This window comes from Marmota monax, unplaced genomic scaffold, assembly GCF_021218885.2.
Source record: "Marmota monax isolate L192 unplaced genomic scaffold, Marmota_monax_Labrador192_F-V1.1 WCK01_AAM20220418_F8-fsc00191, whole genome shotgun sequence".
Lineage (NCBI taxonomy): Eukaryota > Metazoa > Chordata > Mammalia > Rodentia > Sciuridae > Marmota > Marmota monax.
In genome coordinates, this window is record NW_026693537.1 from 2,716,736 (window position 1) to 2,734,097 (window position 17,362).

The following is a 17,362-nucleotide window of genomic DNA, read 5'->3' on the forward strand; positions in this document are numbered from 1 at the left end:
GTGTATATACATGTTGCTCTTTCTGCTTTTTATTAATTAAAGTATGCAATGTTGAAGGAAAGAACCTTAAGAGGCCCAAATTTTACAGATAAAGACCACTAGACCCTAATAGCAGCAGGGACTTGACCAAACAGCATAACATCTCGGATGAGTCTCCTTTCCTGGCCTGGGGAAAGATATCCCAGCCTTAGGATAAAATACAGATTGAGATATTTAGTCATGTGGCTTATCGGAACTGGACTGAAGCCCATTAAGTCAAATGAGAAAAGTTGACTTCCCTAGGCAGCCTCTGGGCCTAAGGTAAGAGACAACCTCCTAAGACATATACAACTCTTTTCCTGGTGAAGGGAGTCTTTTTGTTTATTTTTGGAGGGCCTTGTTTTGCTGATGAAGTCAGGGTTAGATTGAGTCCTGAAATGCCACAGCTGACTCTTCTAGATCCCAGGTAGTGGGGTATAGAAGCCCACACCACACCTAGGAGATTACTTTCCTGCACCATCTTCTAAGAATATTATACCAATCTGCCACCCCACTACCAGGGGAAGAAGGCAGGTCATCTTTAACTTAAACCCAGAATTCTTCAGTTACCTGGGAAGTAAATTTGACTTTTCATTTATCAGAGGGCAAAACAAACCAAAAGATGCAGTTAACGTGAGCTTTTATTACAAATCTGGTTGATAATGAGAGAGAAGTATCAATTTGGAATTTTAAAAAATAAAAAACACCTAGTGAAAACAAAAGTGTTTGTTTTCCTGATTAGCAAAATTTATTTATTGTATTTCTGTTATAGCAAAAATGCTGTATGTGCTTCATTAAGGGGGGAGCAAAAAGAAACTTCTTTATATGTCTTTTCAGTCTGTAGAATTAAACAATATCCATATTTAAGAAACTGAAGATGAGAACACAACAAAAACACAACAATCTTTTTATTTATGTAAATCAGGTCAACACTGGACAATAAATCAATTTCTACCCAGTACCATAACAGCTTGTCTATAAAGAACAGAAAAAGTCAGATAAGATTCTACCTAGGATCAAGCGGTTTTTTTTTTTTAACCACCCATTCACAGAGGTATAGATTCACAGATAAATAATCCCAAACTACTTGCTCGCCATATTTACACATTCCCATTAAATTAAGCATAAATAAATATATACAAACTTAACATGGATACCCTCCAGAGCTCTTCTCATGAAGAGTCAATAGATTGATATTTCTTGATTGTGTGGCAAAAAACAGTGATAGCCAATTAAGACCAACTCAAAAGAGGAGTTGATTTGGGCATTTAAAGGATAGTATTCACTCCGTTTAAAAAAAAAATTTCAGTATTTCTCTATGCCAATAATTTAATATACATCAGCAAAGGAGGGGGAACACTGGGCTCTTGAGGCAACATCAGATGGTTTAAGATTATTATTTCCTTTCCACATAATGTATTACACGTACAGGGTATCAGATGTGATGACAAATTTTCTATAAACACTCTAACTAGGAACGCAGTTGTACCAGTAGAACAGTATGTTGATGAGTTCAGGGTTTCGGGTTTTCCATTCTACCCAAGTTTTCATAGGATATGATATAATTGCTTGAGAGAAAGTGCTTTCCTTGGCCAAAGAAAACAAATCAGGCCTTTGAAAGCCTCTTCGGTTCTTTATGTGGGGGTGGAGAAAGCTAAGGATGTGGAGGCCAGAAAGAAGGAAAGAAAAGGCAAGTTAATTCGGGGGTGGGGAGAGGAGGAGACAGATTTACTTCCCATTTAGGGGTAGAAGTTAAAAAGGAGACCTTTCATGATTAAATCCTTACCCAGAACAGTCTTTTCCTTGCCCCCCAGAGACCAACTACATATAGGAAGGAGGTAGGATTGGGCAGACAATGATCTGGAGATGTTTAGAACCTCTAAAAGAACTTGCAGAATGGAAGTGAGAGAGCTCCGCTGACACATCCTGACTCCTTTCTATCTTGACCTATTTTGATTTGGGACCAAGCATTTAGAAGGGGGCATGCGGGCAGAGCTAAAATGTGAGTGCTGGGGTGGGGCAGAGAGCTGCAACTCACCTGTTTTTTTAAAAAACAAAGCTCAAAGGGTCTTGCCTTAAACGTTTTCCTTGACTTAAAAGGCAAACTCTTGCGTTAATCCTACTGTTTATTGATTTATAAGCCCAAGGAAACCAAATCTTTTAATAACTCAATTATCAGATAAACGTAGCAGGCCTGCCTAACGAAAGCATGGGGGCTGGGGTCCTACATGAAAGAAGTGAGGGAAGGAGAGGGGGTAGTGGGCTCATTCCAACCCCCGCCCCCTTTAGGAGCACGAGGTGGGGAGAGTTTCCTTCCTGGCAGAGGAGAAGAGAGGGAAGCTTCCATTCCCTGGACATTTCTAAGCCACTTCCCTCTGGGTGTGGGCGCCCAGGGTGGCTGCTGGTAGCAAAGGGCTTATGCAGCGCCGGGCCCCCACCCCCCCCCTGCAGGCCGCGGGGCGCCGCCTCTTTACCTACTGGAGAACGGGGCTTTCTCGGTCTCCTTAGCCCTTAGGGTGAGACCGAGAGCGAGATGGGCCCGTTGCTGCCGGCGGCCCCTGCAGCGGCTGATTTCTATGTCCTCAAAACGACTGGGCGCGAGTGGCCCACATGCTCTCAGGACCTGCACAGTAAGAGCAAGGCGCATCCATCGCGTCTCTCGAACGTCACACGCGTGGGGCGCGTTGCCCTGCAAGGAAAGGAGACGATGGTTTTCAGTGTGATTTCTCCCGGCCTTGTGCAATCAGAACACATCTAATGCAAGTGTCCAGGCTCTCAGTCAAAGGCACGGGCTTCTGAACAGAGCAAAGATGAGTGTCTAGACTTTCCATAAGGTCTTGTTCCCGGCCTTTGTGCTCCTTTCAGCTCAGTCTAGGACTGGGCACTGCAGACCCACAGGCCCGAAATGGAGCAAGGGGTAGGAGCTGGGGTGTGTTCTTACCCGTTGCTAGGGCCCTCCTGGAGACCTGAAACCAGCTCCCTAAATCTCCACCGCACTCTGAACTAAGCTCTCCGCAGGTTCCTAAGATCCCAACCCTTCCCACTGGCCCCAAAGCAGGGTAGAGAGTTGCAAAACTGAGAGTCCAAGAGATTTGAATGGATCCTATCTGTAAGTCCCTTGGAATAACATCTGGATCTTTATCTTCCAGGGCTGTTGCAAAGGTCCTAACTACTTTGTTTAAAAGAGGAGCTTGTACCTTCACTAAATTTAGAGACCTATCTCATCCACTACTATCCCCAGGGGATTTTTCACTGCTTTTAGGAAGATGCAACAATGGATTCCAGATTTTATTTCATGATAATACTACGATAGAGCTGGAGAGAGGAGCTGGGCTGCTAGAATTGAGAAACATTAAATGCATGAAACTTTATCCACTGGGAATATTCACAGTGTATCCAGACGGTAAAATTCGAAGCTGAAATACATCTCCTTTCATTCTGCATTATTTTATCATCATATGCCAAAACAAGTGCACGTCTGGGAGGGAAAATGCCTCATTCATAAAGCATCTTGTAAGAAAGCAATTGTTGCAGTAACATGGGAGCTTATACCACCCTCTTTCTCACCTCTGCGTGCAAAGCTATTTCTTTTCCCCCACTAAAACAGCAATCACCAAAGAGCCCAGGGAGATCGAATCCATTTTAAGTGAGGTCAATACTGTTAGAATATAAGGTTTTGCAAGAACCCTTACTCTTTTCCCTTAAAATTCGTTTTGCACCTCCCTCCCCGCGCAGGAATTCTAGTGTTGAGGTATGTTAACAAGTAGATTCAAAGCTGCTTCCATCATATTGGCCACTTTCTAAAGTATTCCCTTTGAGCTTCTTTAAAGAAGTGCAGAATTCTGACATACAGGCTTTGATTAAAAAGGGATCGGATTTTTTTTTTTTTCTCAGTACCTTATAGATTGTGTAGGAAGCCCAAGTCCTCTTTGAAGAAGCTCATAAACCATGCGGGCAAAGCTTTGGAAAACAGAAGAGAATGAAATGGTACATACCCCTCCGAAGGAATTACATACTAATCAACGTATTCATATTTTTTACTATAGTTCTTAAAATTGGTAGATGACACAAATATTATAACAAATGCAAGATTCTCTGTATGCAGATGCTGGCAAGGCTGGGAACTAGTAACATTTCTGAAAGGAACTGATGATGAGTCTGAATCAACTTTTTGGTCCGGATTTTCCTCAGGCGCGGAAAATCTACTCTGCCGGCCGGCACCAAAAGCTGCAGCCTCCACCTGCATCTGGGCAGGCTGCCTGCCCCGCCCGCCCATGCCCTCCCTAGTTATGCAAACCGACAGGGAGTTGGGCACCCAGGAGTTAAGAACGCTGGGTGGGGCTGGGGTATTAAAGGGACTGAAACAACGCAAAAGGGTTAATCGCACTCATTTCCATCCCAGAAAATTCCCGTAACAGTGTGAGGAAGGGAGGGCAACGTAGAAAAGGGTGGCTGGGAGAGGGATCAGGTGAGATGGAGGGCGGGGACTGCAAGTTTCCTTAAAAAAAAAAAAAAAATTAAAAAGTTCGTGCGTCTCAGTCAACCAGCTCTCAAAGCTCTGACACCAACGTTTCTCCGATTTTCTTCCAATAAGTTAGCGTTTCTCGTGTTTAGTCTTATGTTTATTTTCCAAAGGGAGGGGGTGTAAAATCATAGTTTTATTATCAGTATTACTAAGCTCGAAAGAACCGAAGTGGAAAATCCGGACGGTTGTCTCCAAGTGTATATCTTGAAATTGACACTGAGAACCGATATTGTTGCTCCGTTGTACGCCTCAGTTTTTTTTTTTTTTTAAGTTATTTAGCTTTCTTTTTTTTAAATTTTGATTGTATGTGTATTCTACCTAATATAATTCTTCCAAAGCCAATCCAATATTTTAAAGCTAAAATTAATTTTTTTTTGTTTTCCTTTTGTATTTAAAACATTTTTTCCTTCTTTTTTAATTTTTTTTTTTTTCATTTCCTGTGTTTCTCCTCCTTGTCGCCAGTTTTACTACCTGGGCCTTCCCCAGACGTGTGCCTGTTAGTTGTGGTGTTGTTCAAGAACATCTTGTCCATGCCTTTGAGAGCCTCGGTGAGATAGTTCTGGAGGGCCGTGAGCGCCGCGCAAATGGCCGGGGCGCCGAAACCGTGCGTGATGAGGCTGAAGTGTGTGAGGCAGCTCTGGATGCCCGGTTCCAGGATGGGACTGGGCCGGCTGTTCCCTATCGGTGTCCGGTCTTGTGCCAGCAGATCCGTAAATTCTTTACAAAGTTGCCTGCAGAGGGGTGGGGGGAGGAACAGAAAATCACCCTCAGTGTCGTTGTCATTGGCATTAGAAAGGAGACGCTCACACAAGCCCAGAGGCGTCCGGTCACCGAGGAGCGAGGCTAATGTGTGCCATTCCGCTCTGTTTCCTTTCCCAGTGCACTCCCTTGTTGAGCAGCTGGGACTGGAAGGAAAGAGGGGGTGAGGAGGTAATGCACCCCTTCCACTACCAAGCTTTGCCTACCCCCCCCCCCCCCCCCCCCCCCCCCCCCCCGCCACACACACTCTTTTTCAATCTTTCTCCACTCCAGGACCACACAGATTCTGCTGTGGGAAATTCTGTGCGCTTTAGCTTTGGATTTTGAATATTCAATACTTTTGAGCTCTTACCTGGTATTTCTTTAAAGCCATTTTCCCCTCCTCTCTCCTGCCTCTCCAACCTCTTGGTGATCAGGCACAAAAAGCCCTGAAAGATTTAGGCCCCTGGCCACAAGCCTGTCCCTGGCACTGAAGCAGATTGCTAGAGCCTTGCATGGCCCAGGGCAAGAAACTGTTTATTCTAGGAGAGAATGCTGATTTCATTCAAAGCACAAACTTGTTTACCTGCAGTATTTAAGGAGCAGAATATTTTCTTCCCTCTTTTTAAAAATTGTTTGTTCCCTTTTCTTTTCTGCAAGTGTGGGCTACTAAAAATCTTTGTATAACAGGATTGTTGTCAATATAAAAGGATTCACACATAGTTTAAATAAAACCTAAAGGTAGACTAAGACACTAGGGAGAATAGATTTTTATTTGTTGAAGGTTTTTATTTCCTTAAGGCACCTACAATTTTGAGAAGTCTCCTAGTCTTAGAAATCCTGTGTGCCTAACTATAGATTGAGCTTATTTGAGAAATTTTTAATATAGGAGGTGGAAGGGAGGGTATTAGCCCTGAAGTCAAATGGCTTGGCTCTGCTGGCAGGCAGAAGCACAGCATCCCACAGGCCACAGCCTTTCACAGATTGCTTGACTTCTCTTGGCAACTTGCCTCCACCCAGCCTATGGGTCTGTGGGGGTCTCAAAAGAAACAAATCTACAGCAAATCTACTCCTAGACCCCCACTAGGATGACCTGAGAGATACACCTGACCTAGACAGTAGGTAAACAGGGCAGGTTATTGGGTTTGAAGGATCCTGAGGTATCATTTTCCCAGGGTGTTGTCACTTTTGCAGGTGTAGTAGCTAACCAAATGAAGAAGACCTCCTCTCTCATCCACTGGAAGTAGCTAAAACACCCGTTTTAGGCGGTGGACAGAGAACACCCTCTGATGCCTACATGGGAAATGTATCCATAACTCCTTATAACTAGGAAGAAATAGGTAACTCCTCCCTCCTGAGTGGAGCAGTTCTTAAGCCAGAGATTCCTTGGAATCACGTGTGGGGTTCAACTACAGGCTCCTAGTCCCCATCCAGTGATTCCAATTTCGGGGAAGTGGGGGATTGGAAATAGGTCCATGCATACATAGCTTGGAAAAGATCCCTAGGTGAGTCCATGATGCCCCAGGTTAAAAAGCACCCTAGGCCTAAGAAAGCCACAAGGTTTCAAGAGAGGAAGAGTCACAAACATCCCTTAGGGAAATAGAGTCTTTTGTGGAATCCCATTATCTGACTTGCGTATTTTGGTTTGAGTTTTATTTTCCCCTAAAAGTGCCCTTCCTTAAAAAAAAAAAAAATCAAGAACAACTCCCCCCCCCCTCCAAACACACACACACAACCAGACACCAGGCAAGGGGTAGCAGGGCAATCTACTGACAAATATCTATACATTGTTAGTTGGTACATCAGAGAAAAACCTTATAAGAAGAGGGTGGGTGCCAAGTTTTGATCATTGGGAGAGATGGTTAAAGTCTTTCCTTAAGTTTGTACTCATTACCAAAGTGCCAAAAAGGAAATTCTGTACTGGGAAGAACAAATGCTTAAAGTCAAACATTTTAAATCTTCAAAGCCCCAAACCAGGGTCTGTAAGCAATTAAAGTTCTGGGACATTAATATTTTTTGACCCTGCGGAAAGGGGCAATCAAATTCCAATCACGTCTCAAAAACATCTGGACAAATTTGAGCAAATGATTTTTCAGCCTTCCATATATTTCTTTAAATTACGCTGTCAACGGAACAAACCGCGTCCTCGAGCACTAAATAAATGAGCACCGCTGTTTAGGCCGCGCCTGCTAGAGAAACGTGCGGGCGCACGCAGCGCCGCCCACTGCAGGCCTGAGCTGGCCATAAAACACCGACAATATGACACCGAAGCCAAAGACAGGAGTAAATCAAATAAATAGAAAACCCACTGTAAAAGTTCAAATGAGCTCTAGACCTAAATTTAGCCAGAGATTTACTATTTTCCCCTCTGGAGTTGTAGTAAATTTTACAAGTCTGGAAGATGACAAACAGCAACGTTGGGAACGTAGTAATTAGAGCTGTGGGTAGAGATGGTTACACTTGGGTGACACACAGACACCCTGAGCAAGCACACACGGCTGTACGGGTATGACAGGGAGATAGACATGAAACCCAGGGAGAAGTATGCACCCAGGGATTCAGGGAAGAACCGAAAAAAGACCCAGCTGAGAAAGGTCTGCCTGACATCCCCAGGCTTGTAGAAGAGAACTGTTAAAAGCCGGACTTGGATATAAAGAAGAGGACTGAGGAGAGATAGCTCATCAACTCTGGAAAGCGTTTGGGACACTCACTTGGTGGCCAGCAGCATGTTCTTTCGGGAGTGCAGGTCACTGGGGTCCGTGTGCTGCCGATTCAAATACTCAGAGACAGCTTTAGCAGGAAACTCTGTTTCGCAAATGTACCCAAAATCCCGAGCTAAATGAACAGCTTCTCCTGAAATGATAGTAGCAGAGAATCAGCAGCCAGTTCCTAAACATCTCATGGGCAGAAGCCACACCCTAGTCAACTGTTAGTATGGCCAGTAGAGGCCAGGTGTTAGGAGCAAAGGCAATCAAGAGACAGATGCCCAAAGCAAAGAGGATTCTCCAGTAGTAATGAAAGTTGAGAGTACAAACTTTACACTTGGCAATCTTTCCTGCTTTTCCTGAGCCAAATCCTAGGTAGACATTCTCTGAATAGCTATGGAGTCTCCTACTCATTTAGTCTTAAGAGAAAGGTGTGTCAATAAATTCAAGAGCCACCTTCCAACTCAATCTATAGACAATTGGTTGGATATACAAGCCAGATCCCCCTCCCCTGCCTTCTTTCTAAAGCATCAGTCACACCTACTTTAAATAAAATTTAAGTTACCACCATCTCCTATAATTGTATTAGGAAAATTCCTTATTAAAAACTAATATGTATAAACAAATCCATGTGTGTAAATGTTCGCAAATATTAAAGAATATAGCCTTCAGGTTTCTTGCCTTCAGAGGTTTCTGTCATCATATATTCCCGCTTAAAGACTTTCTATTGCACACGGATGCAAATAGAGAAAACCAGGACATCTAAAGTATTCCAGAGCTTATAAGAAAGTCCCTTTTGAATAAGGCATTATTACCCTTTAAAGCATAGCCTTAGGGGTTCAAGCAGGAAAGATCACAAACATGATCCCACAGCTACATTATTTTTAAGGAGCACGACTTACTTTTAATCATCATTATCATAATAACAACAAAGGACTTCAGGCATGGTGCTTACCAGGATTCAAACTGAAAACTGCCAACCAAGTACTGAAATTTCAGTGGGATTTCCAGTTTCCTCCCTTCTTGAAAATCTCTGTCTTGGGCAAAGGGTATTTGACTGTTTTTCAAAATGAAGATAGTGATACTAGCAATTCCCTGAAGGGCAAAATGTGAAACCCCCAGGCTAAGAGTCAACTGCTAATAAGTGTGGCTTGGAAATTTGGTGACTACTGCCTCTGGAGGGTTAGTCTGGGCCAAGCTACTTTGCCTTAAAGATGGCAAAGTGCAAGGCCTACAGCCTTGATGACTTTATGGCTGCTGTTTAAATATTCTAAGATTCCCTCCTCCAAAAATCAACTCACTACAGGAGTGTCATAAGATTTTATCAATAAAAAAATGGAGGAAAAAAATGACCAAAAAGCTGGATTCTAGAGAAAAGTCTACTTCTTCCTCTGTTAAGATCATCTGGCTATATTTCCTGTTTTCCACCTCATAAATTCAAATGCAGATATTCTTGTTCTAGACTATATAGATGATCATATTTATCACATACCATAAATATCATCCCCAAAGTAAACCTATGAGCAAATTAGAGTTGTCTTTTACACTTGTGGCTGTTTACTTCTCAATTAACAAATCTACATGGAAGATCACATCACGCTGACTCTCCTCTGTGTTTTCTCAATGCCCCTTCCTAATTTTATCTTGGGCATCATTGGCTTTATTAAGCTATCAATATTTCAATAAGTCCCAGGTGGTAAGCAAGAGATGGAGTCTTGGGAGTGACATGAAGTTTCAAATAACCATTAGGGATCATGTATGCAATGTGTTTTCTAGCAGTGACAATATAGAGGTATATCTGGAAAGAAGAGGGGCTATGGATTGCTGCATTCAGAGTTACTCTTGCAAGAGTTCATACAGAAGGTGTTTCAGACACCTGTGGCAACCGAGGAGATTCCTGCGGTGTCTTGGAGGCTGGACCTGATCACTCTTAAGAGCACAGGGACCTTTATATATGTCCCTTGGCCTCTGTGCAACTGCTGGTGCCCTCTAAGTAAAAGGACCTTTGAACTTCTCTCAAGCAGCCGCTTGACATCCAACTCATAAGGGCACAACGATCGCAATGATTTCCAGTTAATCATGAAACATGTAAAATGTCAACCTCCAGTCGACAGTTAAGCTCAGTCACTTCTTGAAATGGCCACACATCTTGCTTACCTTCCACCAGGGAGGTGAGTAACGTGACATTTGCTGCTTTGCGCCTGCCCGCGGGTAAATTCAAACCGATTTTTTCTAGCCTTTCTCGCAAAGATCTCCCCCCATTTTTCGATTTGGCTCTGAAATTGCAAGAATTAACATTCTGATTAACCTCAGAGTGTTCCTGAAACAAAGTTTAGACTTAGCAATCTAAAGCCCAGTGAAGCTTGAAGAGGTTTTAACTTGAGGTTAGCACCCACCCCCTTCCTTTTGGTTATTTGCTGATAGTTTGCTGAGGTTTGCTTAATTTCTGCAATACAGAGCATAAAAAAGGACTCCTTTTCTCTCTTTTTTATCTTGTGAGGAAAAAATGATACCAGATGGGAATAATTAAGATGTAGGTTGTGGGTCCAGAGAAGGTAAAAATTGCACATGCATGCGCGCGCGCGCACACACACACACACACACACACACTCACACACACAGGTTCATTTATTGTCAAGCAGTCAGTGAGGAGAGCAGTTCAGGAACAAGAGCAACCTTCCTGAGAAGTGTCAGGTGGTTCAGGAAGGCGAAGGCACAGTGAGCTCTCTGAGGAAGAGTCAAAAGTTTCAGTAAAACAAAGTTGTTTTAGGAGGAAGACTGATGTAAATAATGATGATGATCATTATAACAACAGAAAAAGTAACACTTTTCAGAGTTTGGTTGTATGACAAGCACTTTATATTATCTCTTTGAGCATCTGTTTCATACACACATTTGGGAGTGATGAAAACTTCCCCACTCTGAAGCTCAAAGGACTCATTTTTGAAAATCGAACCAGAGCAAGAAATAAGAAAGTTCTTGGGTCTCACACTGGCCTTCCTTAATGTCGCCTGAGGCTTGTATGTGCTAAAGACTGGGCAAAAATAAAAGAAAAACCCCAGTCACCACGGACTGCCCCTTGATGTACTACTCACACAGTCACTTTACAAAAGAAAGGAACTGTCAACCCCTAAAATGGGCTCATTTAGAAGGTTTTGTCTCATTAAGCAGGCTTGGTGGCCCTTGCCTGTAATCCCAGCAACTCAGGAGGCTGAAGCGGGAAAATGGTAAATTAAAGGCCAGTTTCAGCACCTTAGTGAGGCCTTAACAATTTAGCAAGCTCCTGTCTCAATAAATAAATAAAATAAAATAATAAAAAAGGGTGGGGATCTAGCTCAGATAAGTGCCCCTGGGGTCAATCCCCAATACAGCGAAAGTTTTGTGTCATACAAAGTCACTTTCAAGTGGGTGACAGTGCCAAAGAGTTTAGGTACTAGCAAGCCCTTTAGGGAAGACTTTAAATCTTTAAGCCATCTATCTCTTCTATTTCTACAAGAAGGATTCAGTTTGTGGGTTGGAATATTGGGAAGCCCCTAAATGGCCCAAGTTACAGTATGAATACGTCTAAAGTGGTCATTATTGACGGTGGAGTTATTAAAGTAAGGAGTCAAGAATCTAGAAGAGTTTTTTTTTTTTTTTTTTTTTCAATCTGCGGAGCACAACGCATTAGTGGGCTGTGAAACGAAACGTAGCTGGTAGCTAACTGTATTTTACAACAAAACAGAAATATTAAGAGTATAGGGAAGGTATGAAGAGAGTTTCTTTATGAAACTTCCATTTTACATCAGTGTGTTTGTGTAGGTTGAGGGGGGTGTCATTCTCCTAATAGAGAGCAACCTGGAGGTCCTAGCGGCTAGGAAGGGGGGGGGGGGGGCGGAGCCAGGCTCCAGCAGGGAAAGTGGAAGGTTCCCAGGGCTGAAAAATTGGCGGGAGAGCGACGCTGCGCGTGCGCGGTGCGCCCCGAAGGTGGGGGCAGCGTGGTGGGGAGGGCGGCGGCGTGAATGCGCGCAACTAGGAGCACGTGGCGGCCAGAGCTCTCCGCACGCTCCACGCAGGGACTACACTCCCACCGCCCAGTTGCTAGGCAACCGCGTTGGCCTGCCCCGCGGTTTCACATGAGCCTTCTCTCCCACACCCCAATAGACACTGGTATTTTTTTTTTTTTTTTTTTTTTTACCTTCTGAGGACGCCGCCCAGGAGAGATGCATTGAGGCATTCAGGGGGGGAGAGCCGCCTCTGAACTTCTCCCACAGTTACTTTGTACTTTGAAGTTGAACTGAGGAGAGACAAGCGACCCGGGACAGAGCAAAACACCTCGCCGGTGTTGACAGACATGCCTCCCAAGAAGCCATCTTTATTCATCATTAGAGAAGTCACAGATTTGGGAGGAACCGGAACTAGAAAGAAAGAAGAAAAAAAAAATGCCATAAAGGTGACCTGGTTTCAATCCTGGTGACCGGTTGATAGAATGTGTCATTGCATGAGAACACATTGCGTGAGAACACAGGTGAAACTCTGGGGGAGGAAATGTTTGTTCCAGTGGGGCTGCGGTGCATTCAGTGTGCTAGGAACAAACAGAAAAGCCGTCTCTCCTTGTAAACTTACCCCCAAGTGTGTAGACACCTGACTCGCTTACCATAGCCCCGCTTACCACGTGTATCAGGGAAAATACTCATCTCAGTGCTTGCATTTGGTGTGAAACGAAGCAAAACCTATTCTGTCCAGTGCTAGTGGTGTGACTGTGGACACCTCACTAAACTTCTCTGTTTCCTCATCTGTCACCTGAGAATAATAATGCCTAATTCATTTGGCGCTAAAGCTGAAGGTTATTATGACAATTCAATGATATAAAATGGTAATACCACTGGTCTTTATGGAAACTCCTTCCTCCTCTCTTATAGGTCCCAAATCAATGGTCATAACCAAGTAGAATCAGGAGAATGGATCCTGTCAGATGCTATCCCCGAGAAAAGACAGGCAATTCCACTGAGCTGAGAAGTTAGGCCCCAAAGAGCTGCTCATCTCAAAAGTGGGCCCCATTCTTTCCTATATAATAACAGCCACAGGTTCATTTAGAAATGAACCCAAATGCTCATCTCCACTGAAAGCAATTCCAAAGTGACATGAATTTTGTTTACAAATTAAAGCACTGGCTGGTGATTGTTTGAGGCACTTATGATTTACAACAGGTGCCCTGATCAATCAACCAATCACTCTAATTCATATGAGCAGCGGTCTTGCCTTGCCCCAGTTGTTTCATTTCGGCAAGTAATTGATAACAAACCGCACTCAAGGTATGTTTTATGCAGAAGTTAATAAGAGCTGACAGCTGGTTGCCACTGCTACGCTGGTGCATTCAGCCTCTCCAGCCTGTATTTCTGTTTAATTGTGTTTCATTGTCATCTGCACTTCAGGAAGAGGCTGAGCTCAGTGGGATTAGAAAGTGGGGAATGAGGAGCAGTGAATAGCCAACCTCCCAGTTGCTTGAAAGTCTTGCCCCTTGGACTTCTACACTACCCCAGCCCATTTTCTTTTAGGAACCCCAGGAGCCACTGGGCAAGGGTCTTCTGATCTGCCCTACACCTTAGCTTCTTCCATTGGGATGTGAAGCCCCAATGGAAGATACAATACAAATCTTCATAATAGTTTTGGTTCACTAGTTTAGGGAAGGTATTGAAACATGCATCTAGTATGAAAAAAAAAAGTTGTTTCCACTCTACCTTTTTGATAAAGCTCACCCTGTAACCCTGACAGGGTAAAAATATACATTTTTTATACCAGCTACAGTCTAGAACTCCATATATCAAACAAAATGTATAACTTCCCTTGTATGAAATACACTAATGAAGACAGTGTTTTTGTAACAGTTTATTCTTTCTACCACAGATTCCACTATTCAGACCTTCATGATTGTTTAGAGACTCCTAGAAATAGGCAGGTCCCATTTCTGTTATATACTATGAATCGCATTTGGCCTTTTACAAATACCTTGTGGAAAAGAGTTTTCCTATGGTGGGTAGATGAAAGCTCTGAATTGCTACTTCTTGGCAGACATATAAGATCTCTTGGTCTGTCCACAGTGCCCAAAACCTTGTTCCAGATGGATGAATGATGTTAGGTACCAGGGTGCATCTTCTGCCCTGTCACGGAGTAGTGGAAACACTACAAAGGGGACTTTCTTCTTTGTGATTTCCCATATGTTCTCATTAGTGAATCTGCTTCTTGGTTGAGAGTGAAGCAACAAAAAGTCAAAGTGTATTTATCAGATTTGAATAAAATCTGAAATTAAAGTTGTTTAACATAGATGGATGTTTGAGCTGGAAACACCCTGCCATTAATTCTTCTACACAATATCCACATCTGTTTTAATCTTATTTTTCATAGCATTGCTGATTCCTATATTTTGGATTCATATTTAAAGGTACTAGAAAAAATTGCAATTATGGGAATTAACATAAGGTAAAGTTGGAAAAAATTGACCCCCCAATATATATGATTCTTTGTAGTTTTAACATGATGAGAACTTTAAAAATAAATTTTATAAAAAGCTCACCTTTGATATTCAGCAACATTTTTATCACTAAATATTACTTAGGATATTTTAACAACAAAGAAATCTTCACTAAACTGAAAACACTCAGTGCAATTTCTGCTTCTACATTGGATAACCAAATATCTCCTGAACACTGGAACTGTACCTACTTCTTGAAGCCCCAGATGACAGATTTCTTGAAAAACCAAGACTTTAGAGACACTTTATAACCTGCCCTCTAATTTCACTATTGTTAATTGCCTGACTAACCTGACAAGACCAGTTTCCTTTGGGGAATGTATATTACTCCCTCCCTTGGGCTATACCTCTCTGCATATATATTATCAGGTAAATACCCCTAATCCAGCCAGTTTCTATCACCATACTGCAGTCTTAGAGGAGCTTCTCCCTGCCCTCCTCCACACAAATTAAAATGTGAGCAAATGTGATTAGATTATATTTCCATTTTCTGATTTAAGTTTACAAATTATATTCCTACACTCTATTCTGTATCCTCAGGTTCTAAACCTCTCTCCTATCCTGGCATACTATTGCTCCTCTGGGCTAGATTCTATACATTCCTTGTCACAATTTTCATCTAGGTCCATAGTTCCACAATTTTCTACTTTCTTCTCCACTCTCACACCTGTGTACCTCAGCTGATTAACCCAGTATTTTATTATTTTTGCTCTTTTTCTTCTGCTTTTCTCCAGCTTATCAATAAACCCAGAGAGCAACAGGGCCCGGTTGATTTGTTAGTAATTATGAGCAAACTGTTCCTGCTCACAGAACCTAGTGATGACTGAGATAGGTTTAAAGCGACAGCAGGAAATGGTAAGGAAATGGAGCATAGCAAAACTCAGCATGAAGCTTTAGGTTCTTTACATGTTTACAATTTTCTGTGCATACATTAAAAGTAGGGTTTTTCCCTCTTCAGTTCTCAGTTGGATGGCAAGGCCAACTTCTGGATTTTACACACACAAATGTCATTCCCCTCCTTCTTCCTCTGCATTATGCTGGGAAGAAGAAAAAAAAAATAAGGTTAAAAACAGCTCAGTGCTTCCTTAGAGTGACTACAGAGTTTTAAGATAGAGGAAAGTAAAATGATTATAGAGGAAATATTCTTCATTAGTGGACTATACAGAGCTAAAGTGTCAGTAGGTTAGCTCTTAATCTCAAGTTTTAAAACAAGTATGAAATTATAGCTTTGAGAACTTTGTTTCTCAAGATCCACTGGTGGGAAGAAGAGAAGAAATTAACCTATTTTACAGATTGAAGGGTTGATTTGCTTTGAAAAGGGCTCTGACTTAGGTATATAAACTACATTGGAAAGCAACCAAGAGGCTTAGCATTGGTTTATCATGGCCCCTAAAAGTGAAATAATTACTTCATGCCAGCAGAGAATCCTTTATTCACATTTACATCACTACCCATCACCTGAGCACTAAATTTTACTCCACATGTATAGCACTTGTATAAACATGAGCATTGAAATCATGGAAAGAAAAAGAAAGAATTCTCCCCCCAAAAAGCTGTAATATAAAAACCTACAAATATCCAGTGCTGGCAACATTTTGGGACAGAATCTATGAAGCTGAAAACTGAGTTGGGTCTCTTCACTTACTTGATGTGTAGAACCTTTAGACAGTAATTTTTCTTCTTTCTGTCTCTGTATTTGTGGGGTTTCCACACTTGGAGGAGAGCACAAGAGTGTCTTACCTTTTCAGTTTTGAAATTCTAGGAACTCTGTTCCTCCCTGAGCGACTGAAATGTATCTCAGGGTCTCTGTTTGATACATAGCTATTATAGGGATCCAAAGTCAGCCCCGGAAATGCAAACCTCTTTGAGGGGAAATTCACATCTTTAAGGGACTCTGACAGACTTTTGTGATTTTTACCTTCTAGGCAAGAAGGAATAATCTCTAAAAACTCCATTGGAATTCAGATTTGGCAATTTCCCTTGTCCCTCCTCCCTAAGAAAATCCACACGAATCAAAGTGTTTATGTGGGGAAGGGGCCAGAACTAACGGGGAAAATGGGATAGAATGGAGGCTGAACTGAAACTAACCAAACAGGATATCCCTAAGACCAATAAAAATGCCCCACAGTCACAGCATTTGAACCTTGGACTCCAGCCACACTAGCCTTTCCAAGAAATCTCCAGCATATTTTCTGCTGTCTAAGGTGTCAAAAAAATCTGTTTCTCTACCAAAACTTTTTCTTAAAATGTAGGTAAGTCTTTTTTAGTTAAGTTATATTATGGTGGCAATGATCATTTATATTAGCTGGGTACCCCACCCATTCCTAATCTTAATGGAACTGAGAGTTAAGAATGATTTTTTAATGTCTCGTTGGATTTTTAGACTGTTAATGTAGCGAATCCTTCTCATTATTACTTTATTGATTGCTCATTGACCAGCCCCCTTCAAATCGTATTAACCACCCTCTGCCGGTTTAGATTAGGAGAGTTTAAAAAGCACCTTTCATTACTACCCCCCCCCCCCAACTCCTGCCATGGAGTTGAGACTAGGCAGCTTAATGGGAGCTCTAATGGGGCAGCTAAGAGGAGAGGGGCCACGGTCCCTGCCGATTGCATTAATAGCTCAAAGGGGGCCAATACAGAAAATTAGCCGTAAACGAGCTCTGGAGATCTTCAAATGAAAGAGCCATTTATCACGCTGGCTACCTTCACTCCACTCGTTTGCTCTCTCTACTGGGAACAACTCATTTCCTCTTAACTAAATTACTTCAGAAATGTCAGCTAAGCCCAGATAGCAAACATAACAAGAGAGGGAGCCTATAATCTACGGGGTGATATCAACATGGGTTAAAAAAAAAAAGACTG

The 17,362-nt window shown here is 42.4% G+C and overlaps 1 protein-coding gene across 3 annotated transcripts in view; it reads right to left on the reverse strand.

Annotated features, from left to right (window-relative positions):
* Positions 1-908: 908 nt before the first annotated feature.
* The window catches only part of Tfap2b (transcription factor AP-2 beta), a 28,624-nt gene continuing 12,170 nt past the window's right edge, over positions 909-17,362 (reverse strand). Inside the window, exons 4-9 of one of the 3 annotated variants that reach the window (XM_046458585.2) lie at positions 12,164-12,383; positions 10,144-10,262; positions 7,993-8,134; positions 5,015-5,274; positions 3,916-3,978; positions 909-2,707 (exon numbers count right to left, since the gene is read on the reverse strand). In XM_046458585.2, coding sequence (XP_046314541.1) covers positions 3,917-3,978; positions 5,015-5,274; positions 7,993-8,134; positions 10,144-10,262; positions 12,164-12,383 — 803 coding nt within the window. In that variant the 3' untranslated portion in view covers positions 909-2,707; position 3,916. Of the gene's footprint in view, positions 5,275-7,992; positions 8,135-10,143; positions 10,263-12,163; positions 12,384-17,362 lie in introns of all 3 variants that reach the window. The other 2 variants (XM_046458586.2, XM_046458587.2) reach the window with 2 other exon arrangements.